The sequence below is a fragment of the Oratosquilla oratoria genome, chromosome 11 (assembly GCF_046742065.1).
Source record: "Oratosquilla oratoria isolate Oo_2021 chromosome 11, ASM4674206v1, whole genome shotgun sequence".
Lineage (NCBI taxonomy): Eukaryota > Metazoa > Arthropoda > Malacostraca > Stomatopoda > Squillidae > Oratosquilla > Oratosquilla oratoria.
The window spans coordinates 52713268-52740498 of NC_134787.1; the positions used below are offsets into that span (position 1 = coordinate 52713268).

The 27231-nt window shown below is 38.3% G+C and overlaps 1 protein-coding gene across 4 annotated transcripts in view; it reads left to right on the forward strand.

The window, feature by feature from the left end:
- dia (diaphanous related formin 1) overlaps window positions 1-27222 on the forward strand; it is an 82116-nt gene extending 54894 nt beyond the window's left edge. For 2 of the 4 annotated variants that reach the window (XM_076192898.1, XM_076192897.1), the window contains exons 6-10: window positions 5445-7718; window positions 12673-12856; window positions 13424-13667; window positions 23601-23685; window positions 25209-27222. In XM_076192898.1, coding sequence (XP_076049013.1) covers window positions 5445-7718; window positions 12673-12856; window positions 13424-13667; window positions 23601-23685; window positions 25209-25377 — 2956 coding nt within the window. In that variant the 3' untranslated portion in view covers window positions 25378-27222. Of the gene's footprint in view, window positions 1-2983; window positions 4410-5444; window positions 7719-12672; window positions 12857-13423; window positions 13668-14397; window positions 14423-23600; window positions 23686-25208 lie in introns of those variants that run through there. The other 2 variants (XM_076192899.1, XM_076192900.1) reach the window with 2 other exon arrangements.
- The last annotated feature ends 9 nt before the right edge of the window (window positions 27223-27231 follow it).

A 27231-nucleotide genomic window follows, 5' to 3' on the forward strand; every position in this document is an offset into this window, starting at 1 on the left:
TGAGTGGGAGGTAAATGATTGTAGGGAGAATAAGGCCCTATGGGGTGTTTTCATCTGTGGGTGTACTATGTCTTGCTGCATTGCTTCAGACCTGGGCAGTTTGCTCGAGACAGGGCTGGCCCTTCATCCAAGAGGAGCTAAGATAAGAGGGAAACAAGGTTGGTGGGTGAGAGTGGAATGGATCTGTGCCTTTTAGTTTCTACCTCATTTATAAAGGGGAAGAAGCCCTATGTGTGTGTGTGTGTATGTGTGTGTGTGTATATATATATATATATATATATATATATATATATATATATATATATATATATATATATATATATATATATATATATATATATATATATATGTGTGTCCCATTATGCAGGAGGAGCCAAGATAAGAGGGAGGGAGAGGGGTGAATGGGAGTGGATTATGTGGGGATGGAATGGGTGAGAGTGGATTTTATGCCTTTGTTTTTTTTGGCTCTCTCTTTTGTAAGGGGGAAAAAGCTGTTGGTATATGTATATGTACATATGTCTACATATATGTGCATATATATATATATATATATATATATATATATATATATATATATAAAGTAAAACATAGCTTTAGGAGGCCTTGATGTAGTAAGATCATGTTCTGTCTAGGTTCTTGCCCATAACAGAGTGAAATTATCTGACATTTTGCTACAACAAAAGATCAATAGTATAACACAGAACTGAAGGATAATATTAAATTGTAATGGCATGACTCAGGAGGACATTAAAACTTAATTTTGTATCAAAAGTTCAAATAAAGTGCTTCAACATTGTTATATTTACTACTCTCTTAACTATAAATGTCTTTCTTTACATACCATGGCTTTCATGAAAATGTAACTTTGAAAGTAATTATTGTTAAGTATGTGCCTTACAATTTCACATTGTGTGCTGTGTGGTTCACATTCACATAAATTGTATCAGTTTGACCACTAGTCAAATGGTTCACTTTTGTCTGTAAGCACCTAGATCATTTGAATTAAATCTCCCATCCCCTCCTCATACCAGTTACTCTTTAAAATTCCTTCAGCATGACAACATTTATAAGTTTTTTTGTGGTTAATACCAGGTGATTGTACGCAGCTGCTGATGGACAAGGGGCTTCAGGGAACCCACTTCAGTCTAGCCTCAATGGGAGACTAAAAGTGTCACATATCAGGACCCCTTCTCAAATTGGGACTTACCCATGCTTTGAATAGAATTGTCATGTTTTAGCAGGAATAATGCCTGTAAAGTATGCCACTGTTGAAGGGGCCAACTTGATATTTATCCCCTTGCCATTTCTGTTTTCAACACTGCTTCACCTCACTGCTGTGCTTTCTGTGTCCTCAAGCTTACTTATTTTTCAGTTCAGAACTGCTTTTTCATATCTTGCTCACATTTCAACCTTGGGGAGCTTCCCTGAATATCCTTATCTGTGACCCACTGTCCTTTTGATCCTGTTCTTGCCATTTCCACAGTACTGCAATATGATGGTACTACTGTTCCTCTCCCTACTGTCTGCTTTTGAGTTCTTTTCTTCTACTTCAGTTGGTTAGCATCCCATTTCTAATTCTACTCTCCATTTCATTTTCATTGTGCCACAATACTCCTATCTTTTCTATTATGGTCTTGTATATAATTGTCTTCATATGGTCTTGTATATAATTGTCTTCATATACATAGAGATGGCAGTAATGGTTACTTGCTTAACTGTCCATCTCATCCTTGGTCATCCCCTCAAATTCAGTCCTTCTATCTTTGCATTCCACACCTCTTTTACTAATCTTTCTTCATTCATTCTTTCCATGTGTCCAAACCATCCCAATACTCTTTCATCTACCGCATCTGTCATCTCCTTTTTCATTCCTGCTCTCCTCCTCAATTCCTCATTTCTCACAGCAATCAACCATGAAACCCCTACCATACTTCTCAGACATTTCATCTTAAAAACATTCAAACTTTTCCTCTCTGCCCCGTACAAAGCTGTTGGCACAATCACCCCGTCATGCAATCTCCTCTTTGCGTCCATTCCCAGATGCCCATTTCTCATGACACTTTTTAATTCCTCAAGTCATTTACTTGCTTCTCTTAATCTGCAATTTACCTCTACCTCCACTCCTCCCTTTCCTGCCACATGCGATACCAAATACCTACAGCTGTCCTCTTCCTTCAGCCTCTCCTTTAAAATACTTCCAGCTCACTGCCATTCTCTCCCCTTGTACTTCTCATCACCTTGCATTTACCCACATTTACTTTTAACTTTCTCTTATCGCACATCTTCCCAAACTCTATCACTAACTCCCTTAATCCCCCTCTGAGCCTGCCACAAGTGCAATGTCATCAGCAAACAACTGGCTCACCTCCCAGTTTTATCCATTGACTTTAACCATCTCCAGTGCCCACTCCCATTACCTTCACCTTTACCTTTCACACCACCCCATCCATGTATACATTGAACAGCCACTGCAATGTGACATCAAAGGATTACAAAGGCGGAGCATGCCGACAGGAGACCTTTTGATCCATATCTAGGTCGGATGCCAAAAAAAAAAAAAAATCATAATAAATTAAAACTATAATAATGTAAAAATAACAAATAAAATACATAAATAAATGCATAGGTATAGTTGAATAACAAACAAAAAGGTAAATAGTAAATGATTATAAATTGACATATAACTAATAATAAATGAAAATCAGACAGACAAATTATAACAAAACAAAAACAAATAATATAACATAAATTATAATCATTACAGCATCTTACTTAGGTATTTATCTAAATGATTCTTAAAGCTTCGAACTGAACTACATTGCACTACCTGTGCAGGAAGTTTATTCCATTCATTAACTACACGGTTGGCAAAGTTGTTTCTACCTACTTCCAAATTGAATCTATTTCCGGACAGTTTGAGACCATTGTTTCTTGTCTGATTCTCATTCAATGTGAAAATTTGGTCACTTTTGATGTTGTCAATTCCCTTTAAAATCTTAAAGACCTGTATCAAGTCACCTCTGAGTCTACGCTTTTTTAGGGAAAACAGATTCATGTGCTTAAGTCGATTTTCGTATGATTTATTTTTGATCCTAGATGTAGTCCCTCCTTTATCTTAAATCACTTGCTCTCTCTGTTTCCACTTCTAACACAGGCTCTACTTCTCTTGTAAAAACTCATGACTGCCCTTAAAAGCTTTCCCCATCCCATATTTCTGGATAGCCTCCCACAGTGCCTTCCTGTTTACCTTGTCATAAGCCTTTTCCAAAACCATAAAGGTAAAAAAAAAAAAAAGATCTTTACCTTTTGCTAAAGCTTTCTAACATATCTGCCTTACCAGAAAAATCTGATCTATACAATCCCTACCTTTCCTAAACCCATGCTGTTCCTCTCCTAATGCTCTCATTTAAAACCCTCCCATATGCCTTCCCAACTATACTAAAAAAACTGATCCCTCTGAAACTACTACATTCACATTTTCCCCCCTATTCTATTGTAAAGCAGAATTACATAGGCACTCCTCCAGTCATCTGGCACTCTACCCACCTTTAGATGCACATTAAACAACCTCACTAGCCAGTCCACCATTACTGGACATATATTTGCACCCAATTGGGGTCATGTGTTTCAGATAGCATGTACACATATATGCACATGCAAGCACAAACAAAGCCACATTGACACCTTCCTTTTTGTGTGTATATTACTGTCACACCACCTCCTCTGTATCCACCCTGACATGCCCCAGCATGTCTAGGTGAAAGGGGGCCATTGCTATGTGGCAGAAGGGACCACACCAGTGGCCCTAGGGTCTCCCCCCAAAAAAATTCCTACAAAGGTGGGATCTGTCCACAATGCAATCTGATAGAGCATAATAAACTAGATCTCCTCCTCCTGAAAATTTTCCTGTATGGTCACCATTCTCTCCACTCATTGTCAAATCTTCCTTCTCACCATTAATTCTGTTCATCCATGATATTGTAAGGTGTTTTATATTTCTCTTCCTATGGTCTTTCTACAAAGCTTCCCCAACCTTCCTCTCCTTCACGATTCTTCACCCTCTTGTCTTGTGTTCCATCCCTTTGTCCTAGTGGTATTTGTTGCATGTTTAGTGCTTTACTCTTTTCTCTGGTATCCTTTTTTCTTCCTTTTACTTTCCTTTCTTTCCTTTACCTTTTTTCAACAATGTCCACTCAATTTTCCTCCACCTCTTAAAACATCCCACCCCCACCCCAACTCCCCCATGGAAAACCTTGAGTCACCTCCTCTGTTCCCTAGCCCTCCCTGCAAACCCTCCCCATCTGCTACATAGTGTTGCTAGTTTGGTTTATGGTTTGAGTGACTAATCTCCATTTATTGTTTCCCTGTCATTTCTCCATTGTCTGCTGTGGCTGATGTAGAATGGAGGGGTAAGTAAATAATGTAGTATTGTTTGTAGTTTTTATCTTTAAATTGTGTCTTTGTATTAAGTTTTTATTAGGAAAATAATTGTGACCCAAGTTTAGCATTATTGATGTTGCATGGAAATAGAGAATATAGTTGGCATGATTGATTAGCAAGCTGTTAGACATTTTTTTAGTAAATTATTTGGACAATTTAACACAAACACACACACACACACACGCACGTGACTCAACAGCACAGTGGTAGTGTTTGCAACTGCTGATTCAGTGGTCCAAGTTCAAATCCTGCCCAGTGCTGAAATAATTTCAGTATTGTTGTGCTGCAAGTTGTTTCTCCAACTCTTTTGGGCAAGGAGGAATTGGGGGGGGGGTGCATGGAAGGTTGCATTACCCATAGATCGATCACATATGAGCTCTGAGCTCTCATCTGGGAGGGTAATAACTGTTGATCATGAGTCCAACAGCACACACAATAACACTGCACAGCTTGATGGTGCAACTGGTACTCCGGGAATGAAATAATTTCAGTATCACTGTGCTGCCAGTCATTACTCCAACTCTCATGGGCGGGGTGTTGGGGGATGTGTGTTTGTAAGGTCATAGCATTACCCATAGATTGGTCATATATGAGCTCTGAGCTCTTGTCTGTGATGGTAATAGCTGTCGATCACAAGTTCAACATGTGATCCAAGACCATAAATCACATACACATACAGTATGTGCTAAGATATTTACATATTTAAGGAAACTTTTACTTTGTTAGCCTTGGAAATTACATACATACATACATACATACATGTATGTATGTAATTTCCAAGGCTAACAAAGTAAAAGTTGGAAATTACATACTATATGTTATGTTCTTAAAAATTCATATGAGGCTTACTCATGGTCATTTGACTTTTAAACTGGATAAAATTTGAAAATATTGAATACATTAAAGATATTAAATAATCTTGTTTCTAGAATTTACATACTGTTTCCAAAATTATAGTCAGTTTTATAAATTAATTGATTATTTCTTACCTGTCCCCTCTTCAGTGCCAATAACAATCGGCATTGGGATGCAGTGCAGCACGAGGCCATCAAGTGCTTGAAGGTGATATGCAACAACGTGAGTGGCATTAAAGCATTCTTCAATCATCCAGAAGCCTTCACAGTTCTTGCACAATCCATGAACCCCAGCAAGTGCAGCATCATGCTGGAAGTGGTGAAGCTAATGAGTTCCTTCTGTCTACCCATCTGGAATAATCATGGACTGGATGGACACAAAGAGGTTCTTGATGCCATCACCATAGTTGGGATGATGAGGAAGCAGGACCGATTCACACCAATTATTGTAGGGCTCGGTATGCAGGGTAATGATCCTTTACGTCTCAACTGTCTCTGTCTTCTCAATGCATTGATAAATTTTGTGCCCGATGATAACCTAGACTTTAGATTGCACCTTCGAAATGAATTTATGAGGACAGGATTGATAGACATTCTTGATACCTTAGAGGCAAGTGAGTACATTGACATTAAAAAGCAGCTGGAAGTGTTTCACAAATTCCGACAAGAGGACTATGAAGACTGGCAGGATCGATTTGTGGCTCATGTTGATGCTATGGACGACACTGTAAAATGTTATGAAATTGTTAGGCAACAGGTATTAGATTCACAGTGTGAAACACAATTTTTATCAATCCTGCAACATTTGGCATTCATCAGAGATGATGAAAATGTGAGACCTTCATATTTCAAATTAATAGAAGAGTGCATATCTCAAATTGTCCTCCATCGCAATGGATGTGATCCAGATTTCCGAGCCACAAGGAGATTTGACTTGAAAGTTGATCAGTTGCTGGAGCAGATGAAGGAAGAGACGAGAGTGAAAGATGGTAAGATGGCCTCAGAGTACCAGAAACAGTTAGAAGAGGCTTTAACTCGGAATCAGAAGCTAGAGGCTGAGATAGCTCAAGCTCAAGCAAAGTTGGAAGACTTTGCTAAGAGTGGTGTAATAGATGCCAAGAAAAGTGGAGGGTTACCTGTGGTGCCTGGACTTGATCAGGTAGTTGGACGAGGTCCAGGTGGACCTCCCCCACCTCCTCCACCCATGCCAGGTGGTGGAGGACCACCTCCACCCCCACCCCCACCTCCACCACCGCCTGGTTGTGGTATTCCTCCTCCACCACCCATGATGGGAGGACCTGGACCACCACCACCTCCACCTCTACCTGGTGGGGGTCCCCCACCTCCACCTCCGCCGCCTGGAATGGGCCCAAGACCACCCCCACCCCCACCTGGAGGTGGCCCGCCTCCTCCTCCAGGTATGGGCCCATTGATTAGGGCACCTCTTGATATACTTCCATATGGTATGACTTTAAAGAAAACAAAGAAACCAGCTGTCCAGACAAAGAGACTACAGTGGACAAAGGTTTTGCCCAATAAGATGTCGGAAAAATCTTTATGGGTGAGGCTCAACAAAAAAGAGGTAAAGATAAATGAAAATATTCTTAAGGAGCTTGAGGACAGATTTGCTGTAAAACAAGTAAAGAAAAAAGGTGTTGAACAAGTTGATAAGCCTGCCAAGAAGGAAAAAGAACTCCGTGTCCTCGACCAGAAGACCAATCAGAATCTTTCCATTGCACTCCGTGGCCAGTTTAAGCACATGGAACTTGTTCATATTCGATTGGCAATCCTTCATTGCGATGAAGAAGTTCTATGTAGAGACTCTGAAGGCAATGCAGATTCTTCTGCTCTGCTAACTCTCATTGCCTCAATGCCAGATCATGATGTTATCAACAAGGTTGTCAATCTTGAAGATTGTGAGGAGATGGCAGAAGGAGAGCAGTTCTTGAATGTGATTGGACGAATCAAGAAGTTAGTGCCACTGCTCAAGAACATGGTTTTCAAAACAGATTATGAGGTCATATTTAAAGAAACACGACTTGACATTTTAAATACCAAAGCAGCCCTTGATGAACTTATTAATTCTGACAAGTTTGAAAAAGTTATAACTTATATTCTTGAATTTGGTAATGTCCTAAATGCTGGTTCAAGAAATGCTGATACATTAGGGTTTGATATTAGCTTTCTTCCTAAACTGGCCAATACAAAAGATGCTAGTGGGAAAACGCTTCTTCATTATTTGGCCCTCACTTTAATGAAGAATGAACCCGATTGTGTCGATTTTGAGGATGGCCTCCTTCATTTTGCACGAGCAGAACGAGTCAACTTAGACAATGTCAAATCAAGTGTTGCCAAAATGAAGACAGAAATCAGGAACATCGGCAACGATCTTCAGAGACATAACAAACAAGATCCAGAGGACTTGTAAGTATTTTTGATTCTCCTCTTTGTGCATGTGTAATGATTTATGGTTCATTCCCTTTCTAGAACTCATCTCCCTTGAGAATTTTTCCATATACAGTAAACTCCCTCATTTTGTGCCCATCTATTCTGGTTGCCCTCAAACAGACCAACTATGGGGGGGTTACCTGCTAGTGGTGGTCCAGCAAAAGTCTGAACATCTTGTTCAAATGAAGGTGTAGATATGAACATTTAGTCTCAGTACCAGGCCCATGATCTCTGTCTACTTTGTTTATATCCCCTCCACTTTTTCACATAGAACTGACAGCTGGTGATTGCTTCTCTCCTACTGTTACTATAAAGATGGTGACAAAAATAGTCCCATGCTTATGTAATACAGACAACAGTCCAACATTTTTTCCCTGAAAGATTAATGGAAGGGCTCAAGGACTGTTGCCAGCTGCTAGCTGAGAGTTGCCAATTAGTGAAACTTGAGACTGATTATTTTTGTCCCCATATTAGTGAATGGCCGAACCTATATTATTCTCTTTCTAAATCAGAGTTGATATGGCCTTCAATTCTAGTTGTCTTCAGGTAGTTTTATTCAACTGTGTGGTACTTCTTTGGTATGGGTGGGGCCCAAACACAACCCAGTTGATTCTGTACATATGGAGTGACACTTGTCCTCAAAGTGGTTGCGGCCAAAAAATATTTTGTTTTACAATGTGGTGGGGGAAAAGAATACTGCCACCAAGTATTTCCACTTGGATCGTAAGAGGCGAGAAGAAAGGGACGGGGAGTGGGACTAGGCATCCTTCTCCTTGTAGCCCCACAGGGGACATTCCTAAATGAAAAAGTAAAGGCATAAGAGGGTCTGGGAGTTTTCCGACCAGCACCCTAAGGTTTGGGTCTTTTAATGTGTGTGGATGTGGTACAGATGAGAGTAAAAGGGAAGAGGTAGGTAGTATGTTTGTGAGAAGAAAGATGGATGTTTTGGCTTTGAGTGAAACTAAGTTGAAAGGGAAGGGTGAGTGTAAGTTTGGGAGTGTAAGTGGGAGGTTATCAGGAGTGAAGAGAGGGCGAGGGAGGGAAGGGGTGGCTATTCTAGTAAGTGAAGAGATAGGTAAACGTGTAGTGGAGTGGAAGGCGGTTTCCTCAAGGATAATGTGGATGAAGGTGAAACTGGGAAAGGAGATGTGGGTCTTTGTAAGTGCATATGGACCTGGCAGTGAGAAGAGTGTAGAAGGGAAGCCTTTTGGATTGACTTAAATGAGTGCATAGAGTATTTAGGGAGAAATGTCAATGTAATAGTACTGGGAGACCTTAACCACTTCACTCCGGGCCAAAATATCGCAGGCAGCATTAGCTGCCAGACGTATGATGTTGTGTCATAATACTCGTATCATAAAAAATAGTCACCGCTTATATCGATCGTTCTCTCTTTCACCCGTGAATTTTGATAACCATAGAAAATGTGATGAAGCCAGTTTAGAGAGTATGTCAGTTACGCAGGGACAACTACAATAAATATAATCAAGACGCCGATATGGCAGCCTCGCGTATCCACTTGCTCCTCATGCCGCCTACGTAGACGGCACCGTATGGAAGAGGTTAATGCTAGGGTAGGAAATGGTCCAATTGATGGAGTGCTTGGGAAATGTGGAGTTCCAGGAAAGAATCGTAGTGGAGGGTTGATGGTGGAAATGTGTCTAGAAAGAGAGTTGATGATAGCAAATACAGTGTTTCGGAAGAAAGTCAAGCATAAGTACACATGGGAGAGGGTGGTGGATGGAAGGGTGGTATATAGAGCGTTGATGGATTATGTAGTGGTAAATAGGACTATGATAGGAAGAGTTAAGGATATACATGTGCTAAGGGGAGAGGGTGGGGGAATATCAGATCATTTTTTGGTGGAAGGTAAGTTGAGAGTGGAGGATAGATGGAGAAAGAGGAAAGGGACAAAAGGTAGGGAGGTGCTTAGAGTGAACTCTTTAAATGAAAAGGAAAAGGAGAAGGAGTACAAGAAGAAGCTGAAGGAGTGGGAGGGAGTGAAGGATAGAGTAGAGCTAGGTGTGGAGGAGGAATGGGGATGGTTCAAGGAGGGATTCACAAAATGTGCAAGGATGGTGCGTGGAACAAGAAGGACAGGAGGAAATAGAAGGAAGGGTAGTGAATGGTGGGATGAGGAAACAAAGAAGGTTGTAGAAGAGAAGAAGCGAGCTTACACAGATTGGTTACAAAATAGGACGAGGGAGTCATATGAGAGGTACAAAGAAAAGAAAAGAGAAGTAAAGCAAAAGGTAAAGGAGGCAAAGAGGAGAGCAGATGGGAAGTGGGGTAAGAGTATGACAGAAAATTTTGAAAGTAATAAAAAGATGTTTTGGAAAGAAATTAAGAGAGGAAGAGGAGGCGAATCAAATAGAGAAGAAAAGGTAAAAGGTGCAGATGGAGAGATGATAATGGAAGAGAAGGCAGTAAGGGGAAGATGTGCAGAATATTTAGGGAGTTGCTAAATGTGAAGAAGGATAGGGAGGGAAAGATAGTTGCAGTGGGAAATGCTAAGAAAATGAGAGTGATGAGTGAGGAAAATGGAGGAGAAATAAGGAAGGATGAAGTGAAGGCAGTTGTTAAGATGATGAAAGCAGGTAAGGCACCTGGTCTGGATGGATGCCATGCAGAATGTCTAAAAAAAGGAGGTACAGTGATGGTGGACTGGCTGGTGAGATTATTTAATGTTTGCTTGAGAGAGGGTAGAGTGCCGGAGGACTGGAGGAGTGCCTGTATAGTTCCACTTTACAAGGGAAAAGGGGACAAGTGTGAATGTAGTAGTTTCAGAGGGATTAGCTTGTTGAGTGTAGTTGGGAAGGCTTATGGGAGGATCTTGATTGAGAGGATTGAGAGAATTAGGAGAGGAATAGAGGGACTAATTGGTGAGGAACAGTGTGGATTTAGGACAGGTAGAGGTTGTGTAGATCATATCTTTGTGGTAAGACAAATTTGTGAGAAAGCCATAGGAAAGGGGAAGGATGTTTTTTGGGCTTTTACGGATCTGGAAAAGGCAGACAGAAAGGCACTGGGAGGTTATGCAGATATATGGGATAGGAGGAAAGCTTCTAGGAGGTGTCAAGAGTTTTTATGAGAGTAGTAAAGCTTGTGTCAGGATTAGAAATGGAGAGAGTGAGTGGTTCGAGGTAAAGGTGGGACTACGTCAATGATGCGTTATGTCGCCCTGGCTGTTCAACTTATACATGGATGGGGTAGTGCGAGAGGTAAATGCAAGGGTAGTGGGTCAGGGATTGGAGATGGTTAAAGAAAGTGGAGAAAAGTGGAAGGTGAGCCAGCTGTTGTTTGCTGACAACACTGCACTTGTGGCAGGATCGGAGGAGGGACTGAGGAAGTTGGTGACAGAGTTTCGGAGAGTATGTGATAGAAGAAAGCTAAAGATAAATGTGGGTAAAAGTAAGGAGATGAGATGTACAAGGGGTGAAGTGGCAGTAGACTGGAAGTGAGCATTAAGGGAGAGCAACTGGAGGAAGTGGATAGTTTTAGATACTTGGGTGCAAATGTGGCAGGAAAAGGTGGAGTGAAAGTGGAGGTAGAATGTAGATTGAGAGAAGCGAGTAAATGCCTTGGTGGATTAAAAAGTGTAATGAGGAATAGACATTTGGGAATGGATGCTAAGAGTAGACTGTATGAAGGAGTGATTGTGACAACAGCACTGTATGGGGCAGAAACATGGAACATAAGAGAGGAAGAGAGAAGGAGTTTGAATGTGTTTGAGATGAGGTGTCTGAGAAGTATGATGGGGGTTACTAGGCTAGATAGAGTGAGAAATGAGGAGGTGAGGAGAAGAACGGGGGTGGAAAGGGAATTGGGAGATAGTGTTGATGAAAGAGTATTAGGATGGTTTGGACACATGGAAAGAATGAGTGAAGAAAGACTAGTAAAAGAGGTATGGAAGGCAGATGTGGAGGGAGTGAACATGAGGGGACGTCCTAGGATGAGGTGGATGGATGGGGTGAAGGGGGCTCTGGGGAAGAGGGGAATGTCTGTTGAGGAAGGATGGGAGAGGACAGAAAACAGGGGTGAATGGAGAATGGTTGTATATGGATAATGTTGTTATGCATGGGGTGGAGTGGGCAGGTGGATGGGGGGTGAGGTAGTATGTGTGAGCAAAATTTGATGCAGTCCGAAGGGATTTCTCCCCGTCTTCTCCTTTTATGCATGGGGGGACAGAGAGGGGGGGTTGCCGATTTAATGAAGCGGCCTTGCTGTGGATGTGCTGTGTCTTGCGACACTGCTTCTGACCCAGGGCAGTGGACAAGGTGCAGGGATGACCCGTCATCCAGGAGGTGCTAAGATAAGAGGGAGGGTGGAGGGGTGTGGAGTGTATTCAGGGAGGGAATGGGTGGGAATGATTTTATGCCTTTTCCTTTTAGGCTACCTCCCTTGTAAGGGAGAAAAAGCCTTGGTATATGTATGTACAATGTGGCACTTCCTTGGTAATGAGTGGATAAAACCTATCCCAGTTCACCCCTTCCATACCAGATGGTGCTCATCCACCCTTTCTTGTTGCTGCCAGGTGATCATCTCTAATTGTGACCCCCCTCTTTGTAACAAAGGGAGCAAACCCATCCTGATTACCCCCTAAATATGCACCAAGTGTTGCTCATCCTCTAGCTCTGATTTTAATTACCTGTGTGGCATCCCCACAGTAGTGAATGGGTGAAGATGTTACTATACATTTAGTTCCCTTGTGACATGTAAAGTAACACTGGCAGTATTCTTGTCTAACATAAGGTGGAATGCACAACGTTGATATATTAGGTATTTTATATAGAATTCCTTAAATTTTTCATTGTCTTGGGTCAAGGATAGTGTGTGAAGTAGTTTCTGCAGTATGATTTTTTTTTTTTTTTTTTTTTTTTCAAAAGTCCTTTCTGTTTTTTAATTAATTTGTTTTTATTCATATTTCCAGATTTAAAGAAAAGTTTGAGGAATTCCATAAAACAGCAAGTGAAGAGGTATCTCTGTTGGAAACACAAGTGGAATTGATGCAAAAGAGATATCAATTAGTTGCTGAGCTTTTTACTTTTGAAGTCAGCAAGTATACACAGGAAGAATTCTTTAGAGATTTCAATGAATTCATTGTTTCATATAAAGTAGGTATTTTGTCCGAGATGCAGGGATGACCTGTCATCCAGGAGGAGCCAAGAAAAGAGGGAGGGAGGGGTGGTGAATGGGACCAGAGTATGTTGGGATGAAATGGGTGGGAGTGGATTTATACCTTTGACTTTGGCCACCTCCCTTGTAAGGGGGAAAAAGCTGTTGGTATATGTATGTATGTATTTTGGAAAGGGGGGCCTAGTTGATTTTGAAATGCAAAATAATGATATTGATTGAAGACAGGTTATTTGTTGCAAGTAGATAATGTATACATACATATACCAATGGCTTTTTATCCCATACAAGGGAGGTAGCCAAAGTCAGGGGCATAAATCCACTCCCACCTATTTCATCCCCACATACTCCACTCCTATTCACCAACCCTCCCTCCCTCTAATCTTGGCTCCTCCTGGATGATGGGTCATCCCTGCAAGTAGATGAAAGTTGTGATATTAATCTAATTGCATTTGAGAAAAATATTTAGAAAATATAGTTGCATATAAAATTTTGAGTGAAAATTCATCATTAATGAAACTTTATGTATATTGCCATTGTGATTACAGAAAGCAAAGGAGGACATTACAAAGGAGGAGGAAAAGAAGAAGAGGGACCTTGAGGCCAGAGAACGTGCAGAGAGAGACAAAGCAGAGCGAGCAGAAAGGGATAATCAACAGCGGGCTCTGCATGATGTAACAAATGACCAGACAAATACTGAGCTGGTGGATCAACTGGTGGAACTGATGCATACTGGCCAGGCCTTCAATGTCATGGGTGCAGGGCGTAGGAGGAGGCCCCCAAAGAGTGCTGGTAAGGTCAACATTGTCCCTTATGTATCTGCTGATGTTATTTATTTATTTTTTTGTTGGCATTTTTTTTCCCCAAGGCTTATAGTTATTAGTATATTTTTATTTTGAGTATAGGGTCTAGTGGTTTTATGCATAGTGCATATTAAGGCCTTGTTTTTGTAACAGGTTTAGAAAGGAATATCACACTTTCATACAAGAAATCCTTGCTTGCATATTTTGATCTCTGTAGGTTATAAAAGGCAATTGAGCATGTGGATGCTGGATAAAATAAGAAATTTTTTCAGTATGGCTTATTTATGATATAAGAACCTTAGCTAGGAAGTACTTGAGTTCTGACATGCTTTACTGTTGATCAGAGTTTACCTGAAGAATTTCCAATAGTAATTAAGAATGTCATTTTAATTTTATCAGATTCCAAGGAGACTGACATACATGACTTGATTTACAACTTTTTTTTGAAAGACTTTGAGGTAGCAGTAGATTTACCCAGCATCAACACTCTTACACAGTATATCCAGGGGCTTATTAACTGCAGCTTCCTGATAGATATCTACACGTATTGTATTGTTAGGTACCATGTTTGAATTCTTCTAGGATTCTGTCTTTATAGCTTACATAGTATGTTAAGCCTTTTCCATTGTTGGGGTTTGACAAACCCAGAAGATAGATAAAGAGTTAAACTTTTGTGCTCCTATGTCATTGTAACCTGTGTTCTGTTTATGTTGTGACAGGCCGGAGCAACCCTGTCCACTATGGGTAAGATGGCCGCCTCAGGTTTTGTGTGCTTGTCCCCTCCCTCCATCCCCTCATACTCCTTAGAGCCACCCTTCTGTGCTGTCTCACATCCATCACTTGTGATGCTTGTATTTAAACTCACTTTCCTTCTTTGGTCTCACATACATTCTTACACTCTCCACCCCTTTTATAACTTTCATGTGTTTGCACATTTTATTTTTTTATTTTCTATTTTTTTTAATAGAAGGTTTAGGTATGTAATATGTATACATACATTATACATGTATGTATATATGTGTAATGTTACATGTATTTTTGTAGACTTATTGGTGAATGGAAAAATTCATGCAAGTGCATTCCGGTGTGAGTCACCTGTAATTGTAACACCCATTGTTTTAGAACTGAATTTTGCTGCTTTGCCATAGTTCCCGCACTTGTGCATTTACCACTGCATCATGCAGAGTAGTGAACGAAAACCTCAGCATTGTAGGTGACTCATATATGCAGTAATGGATAACAGTGACTTATTGCACCCATGTTGGTGACTAATGCCTGCAAATGCTTTATAGTGTGATTTGGCTTACAACATTATGCATTGGGGCTACTAGCACTACTTTAAGCAAGTCAGATGTGACTGGACTAAACTTAAATGGCCTGCGCAATTGAGTGAAAATGCACGCTTCGAGTGTTGTAGACATTTTGGGTGTGGTCGCAACCATTTCAGAATGCCATGATAAGTTTTTAAGGTTAAAAATAAAGATTATACTCTTTTGATCCATTGAGGAGTGCCTTGTGCTTAGGAACATTATGCTGGATGATTGCAGATTACTTTATTCAGTGGGAAGAAATCACTCCTCGTAATCTCGAAGACAATCAAAATCCATTGAGGAGTATCATTGCACTTGGTAATTTTATTCTTGCCATTATCAAATAATTTTAATGAATTAGGAGAAACTGTCACTCCTCAGAGGGTTGAAAGGTTGTAGAGAAAATAAGACCCATGCAGAAATGTTAATACAATGCTTGGTGTTCCCTGTTTCATCTGTAACCAGAGAACAATTCAGGTAACTAATGATCCAACTTATATTTTCTGCCAGGGTTTTATTTTCATTTTTTGTAGAAAGTATATGTATATATTATTTTAAGGTATTAGTAACTAAGAGCAGGATATTTCATTTTGAGAATTTAAACATAATAAGCATAGATATTATTGTTTTCTTAAGTTTATTTTCAGTTTTATAGAAAATATTTATTTGTATAATTTTAAGGTATTAGTAACTAAAATCAAGAAATGTATTTAATTTTGAGTTTGTTCAGAATGTGCAGATTTTGTTTTCATGAGTTATCTGATTGATATTGGATGAGTTCATTTGATACAAGGTAAATGACACATAAATGGATGTATATGCTCACACTGACACACAAACACATCCTGATTTGTGTATTCACTGGATAGTGCCTCAGAATGGTAGAGAGCCAATGTTGCACCAGTCCATCAAGATAGAAGTATGGAGAAACCCCAGAATTACAGACCAGGAATGTCTATTACTAGCACGATAGATGAGATGTGTGAGAGAATTATGAAAAATAGATGGGTTAGATATCTATAGAAGTTGAAGGTTTTGGTAGGTGCTTAATTTGGATTTAGAAATGAAAGACAAAATGTGTCACATGTATTCAGCTTCTGTATAGGACAGTAGATGTACAAGGGAGTGATAGCAGGGTGGCCTTTGTATATTTAGGTCTGGAGAAATCCTTTTACAAGGTACACAAATTGTGGAAATTAGTACACATTTAAGCATTTAAGGAATCCTACCTAGTTGAGTGAGAGCCTTACCAAAAGGCTGATGCATGAGAACAATATTAGAAATTGTTGCCCCATGTTTCACTGACTGGCAACACCCTTTTGGTGGCTGAAAACTGTCCATGGACCTTCCTATAGGTGTCTTTGGGATATCAGTAAGACAGTCAAACAATGTACAAATACTACAGAATGGATCACTGACAGAGTGCACCTCCAATAACGGGACGCCTTCATACAAAAAACAAAATCCTCTCAGTAGAACATCACATGAAAATGACAGGAACAGAATTTTACACCAGAATCCTAAACACCATACACCCATCACACTACATTCCACAAGCACCACCAACAGAATGCAACAAGAAAACTGTACTAGCTGCATACAACTCAAACATCTATAACAACTTACCACACAAATTGTACATACAGAAACACATACACATTCAGTTTCCAAACAAGCTCTACAAGAAAGACGGCCAAACTCAATATTCCAACAGCAACCCCCAAATATAAGTCCCACAGAGACAAAAAAAAAAAAAAAAAAAAAAAAAAAAAAAACCAGACAAGAACCACACTAGCATGCTTGCATGCTGGACACCATCCATCATTAAGGCCATACCAACACAGAACCCATAGATTCAGAATGCCCAAGATGCAGCCACCTCACAGAAGACACAGAACACACACTACAAAGATCAACATTAACACTCCTTAGACCACAACACAATATCTCCTCTCTAAGTGACTTATGGTTCTGCCTGCAGGCTGTGGGTCTTCTTCAAAAGAGAGCAGGGGTAACATACTGATTTACCAAAAGGCCTTTTTCCTCCTTATAACGGAAGTGGTCAGCCAAGGCATGCACCTATCCTTCACCCATCCAACAACCATTTGTTTTCCTATTTAAGTTTTATTATAGCTTATTGTGGATAAAGTGCCATCCCTACCCAGTCTCCACTACCTGGGTCAGAAATAATGCAGCAAGACACAGCACCTCTACAGCGGGGTCTGACAGCCGAGACTGGTTTACCCACACTAGTTCATTACATGGTGACCCTCCTCATTTGTCCACTCACAAGTAATACAGAGAAGACAAGGAGAAGTTACTCCAGTCTACTTCAGTTAATCTTCTATTCATAACCACTCTCCACTTGTGCCTGTCATTTGACCTCTCCCTTCCTTGCTCAACAGACATTACCCTTTTACCTAAAGCCCCCTTTGGGTCATTCCATATGAAACCTACCAATGACTTATAACTCATTGTCACAGATTTTGATGAAATTTGGTGTGCAAGTAGAACTCGGTGAGACAAATTGATTGAGACTAGTCTCACGTTTCTATCTTTTATAGAACCAGAATTATGGTTTCCGACAATTTTGAGAAAAATCGAAATTTTGAAGGTACGGCCTAATTTCAGACATGCATAACTTTGTTAGTTTTTGTCGTAGAACATTCGTTCATATGTCATTGTAAATCTAATGAGTAGCTCTGCAACTTTTATTCTATTCATTTTTTACCTATGAGGTCAAATAAAAAAGTACCATTTGACCTTGACCTTTGACCTTGAATAACAAAAAACACGCCATCTTCGATTTTTTTCATTTTTTGTACAAATATTCACCATCATCTTAATAACCTTCATGCCAAATTTGATAGTGGGACATACAGGGGATCAGAAGTTACAGGCACTTAAATAACTATAGGTATAAGAAAATTTTGGTATTTTTTTATATGTATTATTTTTAGAAATTCAAATCTCGGTTATTTTTAATCATAAAATGTTCACTAACATACCATTTTAAAGCTGATGATTAGCTCTACAACGTTTATTCTATGCACTTTTTACCTTCAAGGTCAAATAAAAAAGTTGTGAACGACCACTGACCTTGAAAAATTTAAAATGCCGTCATTTTGTGTTTTATTGTTTGTAAATTGTAATTCTACCTAATTAATTTTACACTAAATACCTGACTATTTAAAACTTATCATACTATTAAAGTATCATACTCATGACTGAGCATGTCTGCTATGGTCCATGGTGGCAAAGCCACTACCAAATTGTACACAATTTGGTATCCCCATCGCCTAAGGGGCCACCCCTGATAGCTCAGCAGAAAAAGCCACAGGTCCCTCCACCCACCCTGGATTTTAATGATTATTAAGATAATTTTTCATTTAATAATTCAGATGCTTTTTTAATTTCTTTATCAGAGAGATTGTATGTTCTTCCTGTTGCAGTTTGTGGATCTACAATGCTTAAAATGTCCTTCTCTGGTACAATTAAAATATCTGGTATTCGTGGATATTTGAAAGAAGGAGAAGGTCCATTAGGTTCCAAAAATGTTAGTTTTACTTCCATTAAATCTGAATATGTTTCTAGGACACATGCCAAATACCATTTTTGGTCATACATTGCTGTCACAAATCCTTTGATTTCTTCAAATATGAAATTGGTCTGTTTACGTATTCTTACGGTTTTATCATCAGTGCTATTTGATACAAATTTTACTTTGAGTTCTGACAGAGATGTTGGAACAAAGCTATGCAGTTTCTGAGTGCCTGGTATTGTGCAAGCGATGTTAAATCTTTCTTCCAGTAATGTTTTTTCTTTAGACCATTCTTCTTGAGAGGCATATAAAAAATGTATGCCTGGAATGTTTTCTTTTCCAAATTCATAGAGTTGTCTTGGTGTCATGATTTGGTTGTTGTAGGCTCTCTGCAGACTAGCTTTTGCTGCTAATCTTTTAATAGTCCTTTTTCTTTTACTAAGTTTTTTGCTTGTCTAGCCATATATTGGGTCACCTTGAACTCTTCCTGGATTTTTGATCTGCTCCAGCTTTTTGGAAGAACAGTCAAAATCTGGAGTTTTTCTGAACGTTTTTCTGTTGTATTAAATTTTTCTTTTAGCTGAATAACAATTTCTTCATCTGCATTTGTAACGTGAGAGGCAGATGCTGTTGTATGGTCTTTTGATGTTGATGGTGCTGAACCAATTTGTAATTTACTGCAAATATTATCTTGGATTTTCTTGGCTTTTTCTTCCTTATAGTAAATTCCTTTTTCAAGTCTTTGTTTTTTTACTGGTGACTCTCAAATGATTGATAGAGACTCATTAAGTGCTTTCAGGTCAGTATCTTTGTCAACAAAAACATCATCTTCCGACCTTTTATCTGAAGAAGATGATGATTCATTATCTGTTGTTTCAGGGACTGTTGCTGGTTCATTTTCTATTTCAGTAGTTTGTAATTCTCGACTTCTTTTCGTAATTTCTTTCCTGCATTTGTCACAAATATAATAACCTTCTGTAAGGTTAAATGCAATGTTCTTTGCCACAAAGTCTTCTGACATTTGCCGATTTCCTTTCTTATTAGGATCATCATCATGAAGGTTGATAGGATTACAACACACTTTCTTGAATTTAAAACTTCTTCCAAGCATTTTTAAACTTATTTCTGTTGGTGGGTAAATATTTTATCTGTAAAAAGGATATAAAAAAAATTTAGATATACAAAATATTAGATATTTTATTTATAAATATTATATTTTATTTATTTAATATTAGATAAAAAATTTAGATATACAAATCCTATACACAAGCAGTTTGTATACCTGGATATTGAATACAATAAGGTAAGTAGTGAAGTTTTGTACCCCACAAAAAAAAGTTTTTGTAAGGTTAGACAACTTTTTTATTTGACCTTTTAGGTAGAAAATGCATAGAATGAAAGATGTAGAGCTAATCATCAGCTTTAAAATGGTATATTAGTGAACGTTTTGTGATGAAAAATAACCGAGATATGAATTTTTTGAAATAATACAGATCAAAAAATACCAAAATTTTCTTATACCTATAGTTATTTAAGTGCCTGTAACTTCTGATCCCATGAATGTCCCACTATGAAATTTGGCATGAAGGTTATTAAGATGATGGTGAATATTTGTACAAAAAATGAAAAAAATCGAAGATGGCGTGTTTTTTGTTATTCAAGGTCAAAGGTCAAGGTCAAATGGAACTTTTTTATTTGACCTCATAGGTAAAATATGAATAGAATAAAAGTTGCAGAGCTACTCATTAGCTTTACAATGACATATGAACGAATGTTCTACGACAAAAACTAACAAAGTTATGCATGTTTGAAATTAGGCCGTACCTTCAAAATTTAGATTTTTCTCAAAATTTCCGGAAGCCATAATTCTGGTTCTATAAAAGATAGAAAACGTGAGACTAATCTCAATCAATTTGCCTTACCGAGTTCTACATGCATACCGAATTTCATAAAAATCGGTGACGGTGAGGTTCAAATTTGCAAAAAAAATTGGTAGGTTTCATATGGATTTACCCCTTTACCCCATCCATCCATCCCATTTTGGTCTTCCCCTCAAGTTCACTCCATCCACATTTGCCTTCCACACCCAGAAATTTAGAGGAGTATCCAGGCTAAAAGTAGAAGGGATAGTATAGGAGGATGCAAAACACAAACTGAAAGAATAAATGTTTCCAGTTGACATTCACGAAGAGTAGATTTGAATGGCTTAGCCCTTCCATTGGAAAAGAACCCAAAAATCTTGGGCCTCGCTTCTGATACATGACCTTCAAGTCACACATCAAAGATCTGGCCATGAAAATCATGATAAAATTATTCACAATTATGAGTTTTGGACAGCAGAAGAAAACTAATAGTCTACAGACAATTTTTGAGGACCACACTTGACAGTGCTTTCAGAGTATGGTTTCCAATAGTCAAGAAAATGTAAACAGCTTATAAACTGAACAAAATAAAACAGAGACAAATAACAGAATACTCCAAAACCATTTTCATAGAACTCCTGCACAAGGATACCAAAATCCTTCTAATAGAACATCACATGAAAATGAAAACTAAATAGATCTGTGGAAGAGTGTCAGCCTTACTCGCCCATCTCAAAACTAATAGTCTACAGACAATTTTTGAGGACCACACTTGACAGTGCTTTCAGAGTATGGTTTCCAATAGTCAAGAAAATGTAAACAGCTTATAAACTGAACAAAATAAAACAGAGACAAATAACAGAATACTCCAAAACCATTTTCATAGAACTCCTGCACAAGGATACCAAAATCCTTCTAATAGAACATCACATGAAAATGAAAACTAAATAGATCTGTGGAAGAGTGTCAGCCTTACTCGCCCATCTCAAAACTAATAGTCTACAGACAATTTTTGAGGACCACACTTGACAGTGCTTTCAGAGTATGGTTTCCAATAGTCAAGAAAATGTAAACAGCTTATAAACTGAACAAAATAAAACAGAGACAAATAACAGAATACTCCAAAACCATTTTCATAGAACTCCTGCACAAGGATACCAAAATCATTATATCGCACAAGCCCAATCAGCTGGATAAAAAATAAGTAAATAAATAAAAATAAAGAATAGATAAACTACAGTAAACATCAACAACCTTCCACCTTCACCCTCACAACATCCATACATAAACATATTCACACCAAACACCTTTCTCCATCAAACCCTTCCAGATATTAATTCCACAGAAAACTCTCTCTGAAGAAGTAACCACACCTGTATTCAAGTTCACCATCCAGCACAAAGACACAGTTGATGAAGGCCGAAGAAACTGACCCAGATACATCCAGCATACATAAGAAACCAAACCCCTCATTTTACACTACCCTGCCCCAACAATATCCAGATAGCAACACAATATTTCCTCCTTTATTGACTTATGGGCCATTCTAGTGGCTGTTGGTGATTACATTGGAGCCAATGGTCTCCTGGAAGAAAGACCTGGGGTACATGTGAACAATAGTAAAGAATGAAATGTCAGATAGGAGAATTAATAAGTGGTGTATCACAGGGCTCATTACAGGCACCGGTAATGTTCTTGATATATATTAATGACAACAAATGGAATACGCATTACTAACTTATTTCCAGAATATGCCTGCCATGGACAAGTTGAACTAAGGGCATACTTCATTAAATTCCATGATAGAGTTGTATATAAAGGGCACTGACAGGGGGGAGTTTGCAATGTAAAACCAAATCACCAAAATCATGGAAGGGGTAAAAAATTATGAGGGTTGTAAACTACTTTAGGGAGACCTAAATGAGGTTTATGAATGGATTCAAGAGTGGGAAATAAAATTAGATGCAGTGAAATGCAAAATTTTGGAAATGGGTCAAAACAAGAAGAGACTATCATGGAATTACATAATGGGAGATGAAATAATTACAAAAGCAAAGGAAGAAAAGAATCTCAAAGTCATAGGGATAATCTGTTGTCAGAAAAACATGTAAACAGAAAAAATGGAGAGGTATATAAACTATTAATGGAGATAAGGTGGCATTTCATTATATTGATGAGAATATGATAAAAAGATAATTGAAATTTTATAGGCTAGACTGGAATACACATGAGGGGTGTGTCATCTTTCAGAATGAAAATTTAAGAAAAATAGGGACAGTGCAGTGGGTGGTGACTAAAGTAGTTCTTGGCTTGGCTGATAACATGCATAAGGAAAGTTTAGAGAAATTAAGATTGCCAACATTAGAAAAAAAATGTAAAGAAATATATGATGTGATAGTTATCATGAGAATGGAGAAAGGACTGCAAAAGGATTATAGATCTTCACTCCCTCATCCCCTCATATGAGGGGACGAGAAGGGAGAGTCAAAGGATTACAAAGGCGGAGCATGCCAACAGGAGACCTTTTGGTCCATGTCAAGGTTGGATGCAAAAAAAAATACATGATTATGATAAATGAATAAATAAAAACTGTAAATAAAGTAGCCCTGCTATGGATGTGCTGTGTCTTGCTGCATTGCTTCTGACCCAGGCAGTGGACAGGAGACTGGGATGACCCTTCATCCACAAGGAGTTGAAATGAGAGGGAAACAGTGGATGGTGGATGGGAGTGGGTGCATGCCTTGGCAGGTTACCTCCATTATAAGGGGGAAGAAGTTCTTGATATATACGTAGATAAAAGTTAGTATGGGATGAAAGAACATAAAGAGGACATAAAAAAGATAGAGAAGTCAGATGTTAGGAGGCATGGTTGTCATAAATGCATAAAATTTTAGGACAAATTAGAAGAAGGATTGAGGCAGACAACATAAATGAACTTGAAAAATTTGACAAATAGCTTACAGTGGTTGGGCCCCAGTCTAAATTGATTTGTTACTTCATGTTAGTAATCTGTACCTGGCACAATTCAGGATTTTTCCTTTGGTTGTGTAATATGGATTATAAGTATATTTATGTCATGGTTAATGTCACAAGGTAATATTTCTAACTCAAGATAGGTTTTTTTTTTTTTTTTTTTACATTATCTCTAGTCCAAACCACAAATTGTTGTATTTTTATTTGTTGGCTAATTTTACTTTACATTTCTTCAGCCGAGAGAAGGGCTCAACTCAACAGGAGTCGCTCGCGGTCAGGCTTAATGGCGCACTCACCAACTACGAATCGTGAAGTTAAATTGTAAGTATTAAGAAACTTTGTACAGACAAGTGTAGGAAGACAAGAGGAAGAAAAACATGGGACTTAGGAAAAGCCTTTATTTGGTGAGTAATGAGGCTTTCACCAGTTTATTACTCATGTAATGAAGGCTTTTGCAGTCCTGTGTTTCCCTTCCCTCAGCTTCTCATTGTAAGTGTTGTATGGTGTTATTAAGAGCTTTGGACAGTGTATGATAGGATATGGTTATTGAAACAGAATCTTCTTCCAAATATATGATGTTTTTCAGAATGTATGTATATTTTAATCAGATTAGGATAAGCTTATAGGTTTAAGGGATGGTGTAGTTAAAAGATTATGTTCTGGCTTTCAATAAACGATTCAGTCTAGGGTTAACCTTTAGGCCATCACAGGGTTCATACAGGTCCTTAAAAACTTAAAAAGTCATGAATTTTTGTATTATAAAAATTCAGTACTGAAAAGTCGTTAAATTCTTAAAAATTGTAACAAGTCATGAATTCTGTGTTTTTCCACCAAAATAGAATTATTTCATGCAATTTTTATTCTATCAATTGGCAATAAAAACAATTCAAACATTTTTCTGGTCATTTTTACAAGTGCTGGACTCTGTAAGATATCCAGAGATTTCTGTACATAGGTCCTGAAAAAGTGCAAGAATGGGTCGTGAAAATTCTAAAGTCATGAAAAAAATAACCAGACAAAGAGAGGGAACCTGGTGTCAAGGGTCCCCCTTAGTTGAAAACCATTTTCACTTTGGGTCCAGAGTGATAAACCTTAAAGGCTAGCACTGGAAAGAGTGTGGGTCCCCATATAAAGAATATGTAATTTAAAGTAAAACAAATACTCAACCTCCTCACTACAGTAATAGCATTCATTATAACTTTATTGATACTCTTGCATACCCCCCCCTCTCTCTCACTCTCTCTTCTCTCTTCTCTCTTCTCTCTCCTCTCTCCTCTCTCCTCTCTCTCTCTCTCTCCTCTCTCCTCTCTCCTCTCTCTCTCTCTCCTCTCTCTCTCTCTCCTCTCTCTCTCTCTCCTCTCTCTCTCTCTCTCTCTCTCTCTCTCCTCTCTCTCTCTCTCTCTCTCTCTCTCCTCTCTCTCTCTCTCCTCTCTCTCTCTCCTCTCTCTCCTCTCTCTCTCTCCTCTCTCTCTTTCCTCTCTCTCTCTCTCCTCTCTCTCTCTTCTCTCCCCTCTCTCCTCTCTCTCCTCTCTCTCTCTCTCCTCTCTCTCTCTCTCCTCTCTCTCTCTCTCCTCTCTCTCTCTTTTCAGCCCCCCTCCCCCCACCCCTCTTTGGGTCTCTCCTGAGGCCTTAAGGTTATGGTTATATGGCTTAATGGTTAATCCAGGCCTAGTTCACTCGTCCACGGAATAAGATCTCTTGATTTGCCAGAACATAAGTATTTTACTTTTGAGAATTATTATTTCATAATCATACTTGAAATCATGCATTAATTCATATCAAGATTTAAGCAAAAGGTACTTAGTTTTTATAAGCTCAGCTAATAAGCTTAATTTCCTCAACAGAACTGATACAATAGATATTGATGAAGACAATAATCCTGCAAGACCCTCAAGATCAAGGACCAAGCGTACAAATGGAGGTGGATTGGACTCTAGAGAACGAGAGTTTGCCCGTCAGACTTCAGATGAAAATGGAGCAGATGCCTTGCTTAAACGTCTACGGGACCTCTGAATGCAAATTGAGATTATATTCAATGAATTTCCTAGTGTAGCACAAAGAAGTGACAGGATACCCTACCTACTAGAAGTAACATAGTATGAAAACAAAATTAGTTTTTTATCTTGTGTACAGCACGTTTGTTTGATGGTACAGTTAAAAAGTTATTCAGTTAGGTGGAGTGTCTTGTACACTGTATGCAGTGGACAGAACAGAGAGGTAGAAATATGGTGCTGAAATATTAAGGAATCATAACTGAGGAGATTTAGATTCCAGCCATTTACCAAGGATTGAATAATTGCATTTACTGTTACAAGCTCAAGCTTTGTGTATATACTACATAATGTAGCAACTAATATATTAAAAGATTTATGTGCATGTAATTGTTGCATGACGGTGCTTCTCCTATGGGGTAAAGCACTTGGAACTAGCAACTATATGTATTGCACATAATGAGCCAGTTTGTACAAAGCCTGACTATGAAGTACCACATCACATCAACGATTTGTGCCTTGACTTCCAACACTCCCTTTTCTCCAGTGAAATTATGCTTATTGTCTTTTTGCAATTGTGATATGCAAATTTTCCAGTTACTCAGTAACATGGATTATTTATCTCTCGAAGAGATTTCTGGATTATGTCTGAAATATTTTATAGCTATGCTTTTTCTCTTGTTTGTAAAAAATGTTGAAGAAACATTTGTTTTCTTTTTTTTCTTTGGCCTTTATTACTTTAAATATGTGAACATTTTGTAGCAACCTAATTTCATAACCAGAATAATTTTAATAAGCTTGTATGTCACCAATATGCAAGACTTAGTCATTATTTGAGTGTTTAATTTGCACAGTGACAGTACTACACCTGTTCTTGCTTTTGTTAAGTGAATTACACTTATTCTTCAACTGATGTAGTGTTATTAGTAAATGAAAAAAAATCATAAAAATAATACACATGGAAAGTGTTCCACAGTATTTATTTTTGCTAACTTTTTATCCAAAACCAGAAGAGAAAATACGGATAAGTTAATTATTCTAGGTATAACTGCAATAAATAAACTACCCACTAGTTTTGATTACCTCATCACTGACTCTTTATTCATTTCAGTAAAATTGTGATGACAATAAACACAGCTTTCTTAACAAAACCCCTTTTGCTTGATTTTGTATGGAATCTTTCAATAGGGACATTCTTTACTTACACTTTGTTATGCATTCTTGACAATTATTTCCATAATATGTATATATCACTTAATGTAATGGACTCTAGACAAAGTTATTTCCACAATAATATGTGTGTGTTTGGTTTTCTATCTGCCTGTGTATGCATGTATGTATATATATATATATATATATATGTATGTATGTATGTATATACATGCACATGTGGACATACACATATTTTCTCTCTCTTTTTTTTTCCACTCCCCTTTCCCCTCTGCCCTTCCCTCCATAAGCTAGGGACACTATCCTGCACCAGTACAATAGATAGAGACAGGCATTTCTCTTGATCTCCCAGATAATAATGGGGTGGGGTGGTGCTATTCAGAGCTTAAAATAATACCATAACCTGAGTAGGCCATACCTTCACTGGTTTATGTACTTTACTGTTGGTATATCTTGTTGGAAACTGGACAGTTTTAGTGACCTTAGTTTTGATGATTGAAAGTTAATATATTTTTTATAAATATTGTCTTGATAGGAACCCAAAGTCTTCACTTGTTGCCTAAATACACATGCACCAGCCATCCTAAATATATATTTTAATTTATTTTGTGAGACCTTTTATTCATATGAATCGACTTTGTACATCAGATTATATACAAATGACAAACCATTCTAATAAAATGAAAACCAGAATTAGGATGTATGG